This window comes from Etheostoma cragini, chromosome 15 (genome assembly GCF_013103735.1).
Source record: "Etheostoma cragini isolate CJK2018 chromosome 15, CSU_Ecrag_1.0, whole genome shotgun sequence".
In the NCBI taxonomy this organism is placed as follows: domain Eukaryota; kingdom Metazoa; phylum Chordata; class Actinopteri; order Perciformes; family Percidae; genus Etheostoma; species Etheostoma cragini.
Genome location: NC_048421.1, coordinates 1,097,729 through 1,100,619, shown reverse-complemented (window position 1 = coordinate 1,100,619; position 2,891 = coordinate 1,097,729). Strand labels below are relative to the sequence as shown.

At 45.5% G+C, this 2,891-nt stretch overlaps 1 protein-coding gene across 1 annotated transcript in view; it reads right to left on the bottom strand.

Moving 5' to 3' along the window:
- Positions 1 to 2,054, bottom strand: part of LOC117958107 — a 4,458-nt gene extending 2,404 nt beyond the window's left edge. The window contains exons 1-2 of the mRNA XM_034894367.1: positions 1,992 to 2,054; positions 438 to 811 (exon numbers count right to left, since the gene is read on the bottom strand). Coding sequence (XP_034750258.1) covers positions 438 to 811; positions 1,992 to 2,025 — 408 coding nt within the window. The 5' untranslated portion in view covers positions 2,026 to 2,054. The remainder of the gene's footprint in view (positions 1 to 437; positions 812 to 1,991) is intronic.
- Between the last annotated feature and the right edge of the window lie 837 nt (positions 2,055 to 2,891).

Sequence of the window (2,891 nt, the reverse complement as noted above, 5' to 3'; positions counted from 1 at the left end):
TGAGTACATTGAGCATATTGAGTATATTGAGCACATTGAGCATATTGAGTATGTTGAGTATATTGAGTATATTGAGTACATTGAGTATATTGAGTACATTGAGCATATTGAGTATATTGAGTACATTGAGCATATTGAGTATATTGATTACATTGAGCATATTGAGTATATTGAGTACATTGAGCATATTGAGTATATTGAGTACATTGAGCATATTGAGTATATTGAGTACATTGAGCATATTGAGTATATTGAGTACATTGAGCATATTGAGCATATTGAGCATATTGAGCATATTGAGTATATTGAGTATATTGAGCATATTGAGCATATTGAGTATATTGAGTGTATTGAGTGTATTGTGCACGCGTACTTACATCTACAGCCCGGTCCTGAATCTTCACCCCCGCCCCCGCCTCCACGCCGTAACTGTCCACCTGCGATCTGTCTTCCTTTGCCGTGGCATGCTGGGTAGAAAGAGACAGGACGTTTCCATGTGGACGTCTGCCGGCGTCTCCGTCCTCCGTCTCTGTCTCCGTCTCCGCGGCGTTGGGTGTCCCCGGGACGTTGTCCAGCAGTGCTTTCATCCCGACCCCGTCGGCGGCGCTGAGGATCTGGCCGAGCTCCGAGCTCGAGGGCCGGCCCCCCGAGCCGCCGACGGCACGGATGCACTTCCTGCCGTCGTCGTAGACGGTGGTCGCCGTGGAAACACCTGCCGCAGCCGCCGCCGCCGACACGGGGGCCACAGACCTCACGCAGGTGGCCCCGGTCTTTGGGTCTCGCTCCACCTGCGCGGACAACATTCCCAGGACTGCAACAACGAGACAGAACAGAGAAGAAGAAATGTAACGAGACAGAACAGAGAAGAAGAAATACAATAACGCAGCGTTTCCATCAGAATCAGAAAGACTTCATTGGAAGGGGAATTTACACAAAGTATTTAACCCTCATGTTGCCCTCATGTGTTGTTCATGTTGTCCTCATGTTGCCCTCATGTTGCCCTCATGTTGTCCCCATGTTGTCCCCATGTTGTCCCCATGTTGTCTTCATGTTGCCGTCATGTTGTCCTCATGTTGTCCCCATGTTGTCCCCATGTTGCCCTCATGTTGTCCTCATGTTGTCCTCAAGTTGCCCTCATGTTGTCCTCAAGTTGCCCTCATGTTGTCCTCAAGTTGCCCTCAAGTTGTCCTCATGTTGCCCTCATGTTGTCCTCATGTTGTCCTCATGTTGCCCTCATGTTTCCCTCATGTTGTCCCCATGTTGTCCCCATGTTGTCCTCATGTTGCCCTCGTGTGGTCCTCATGTTGCCCTTATGTTGTCCTCATGTTGTCCTCATGTTGTCCTCATGTTGACCTCATATTGTCCTCATGTTGTCTTCATGTTTTCCTATAGCAATATCCTTTAAATACCCCAAAATTACATGATTGAAAATCTCTACTTTCATTAATTTTGGGGCGTCTTATTCAATTTTACAGCATTTGAAAACAAAGGGAAGTGTTTTTGAAATAGTATTGAGTAAAAGTTGACATATTCCAGTCTGTGATTATCATCAACATCCATTCCTTTAATTTTAGTCTCAATAATTCCTAATTTGTTGCTTTTCTAACTCCAACAATAGGTTTAATTTCCTATAAATGAGGTTTATTGACCATAAATTCCAAAAATAACAGAAGCTAATAGAGTTGAAAAAAAAGGGCCAAAAACGTGATAAAAAAGTTAAAAACATCGATGTAAAGCGTCAACAAAAGTGTTGATTTTCCATTTCGACGGGAAGACAACACGAGGACCCTTATCTCACGACCTTGTGGTGATGTCAGAAGTCCTACCGTGGACGCTGTAACTCGGTTACCTTGTTTCAAGCCTTTCTAGCGTGGTATAGAGAGCCTGCAGGGAGACTCAGCTCCATTTGGGCCGTTTCAACTCATTTGGCAACGCCTTGAATGTAACAACAACAACACAACAACACAACAAAGTGTCCTCGTGTGTCCTACCTGATCGGCCATCTTGTCCACTTCCATGAGACATCCTCCGTGATCCTCGGCCGCTTTATTCCCTGAAAAAAACAACGGAGATGTTGGACTGTTGCTTTTTAACCCTTGTTTGGACACCGGGTCAAATTTGAACCGTTTTCTGAAAATATGGGACGTCCATAAAAGACCGAAATATAAAAAAATAATATATATATATATATATATACACCAGACCGAGTCCAAAGAGGTTTGAGTCCATGACAAGACCGAGTTCAAAGAGGCTCGAATCCAAGACAAGACCGAGTTCAAAGAGGCTCGAGTCCAAGACAAGACCGAGTTCAAAGACCGAGTTCAAAGAGGCTTGAGTCCAAGACAAGACCGAGTTCAAAGAGGCTCGAGTCCAAGACAAGACCGAGTCCAAAGAGGCTCGAGTCCAAGACAAGACCGAGTCCAAAGAGGCTAGAGTCCAAGACAAGACAAGGTCCAAAGAGGTTCGAGAGTCCAACACAAGACCGAGTCCAAAGAGGTTCGAGAGTCCAACACAAGACCGAGTCCAAAGAGGTTCGAGAGTCCAACACAAGACCGAGTCCAAAGAGGTTTGAGTCCAAGACAAGACTGAGTCCAAAAAGGTTTGAGTCCGAGTCAAGACCGAGTCCAAAAAGGTTTGAGTCCGAGTCAAGACCGAGTCCAGGACAGAATAAAGGTCTTATGCATGACAGTATAAGACAATCATTTTGAGTTTCACTTTCCCTTCAATATTATTATCAACATGATAAAGACACCTGGACTCGGTCCAGACCAAAAGCCCAAAAGCCATATCTGGCAAGACCAGACCAGTGGCCGAGACCGAGACAAGTCCGAGTCCAAAGACTAGCGAGTCCCTGCCAAGTCCGAGACCATAGAAAAACGGTCTTGAGTCCA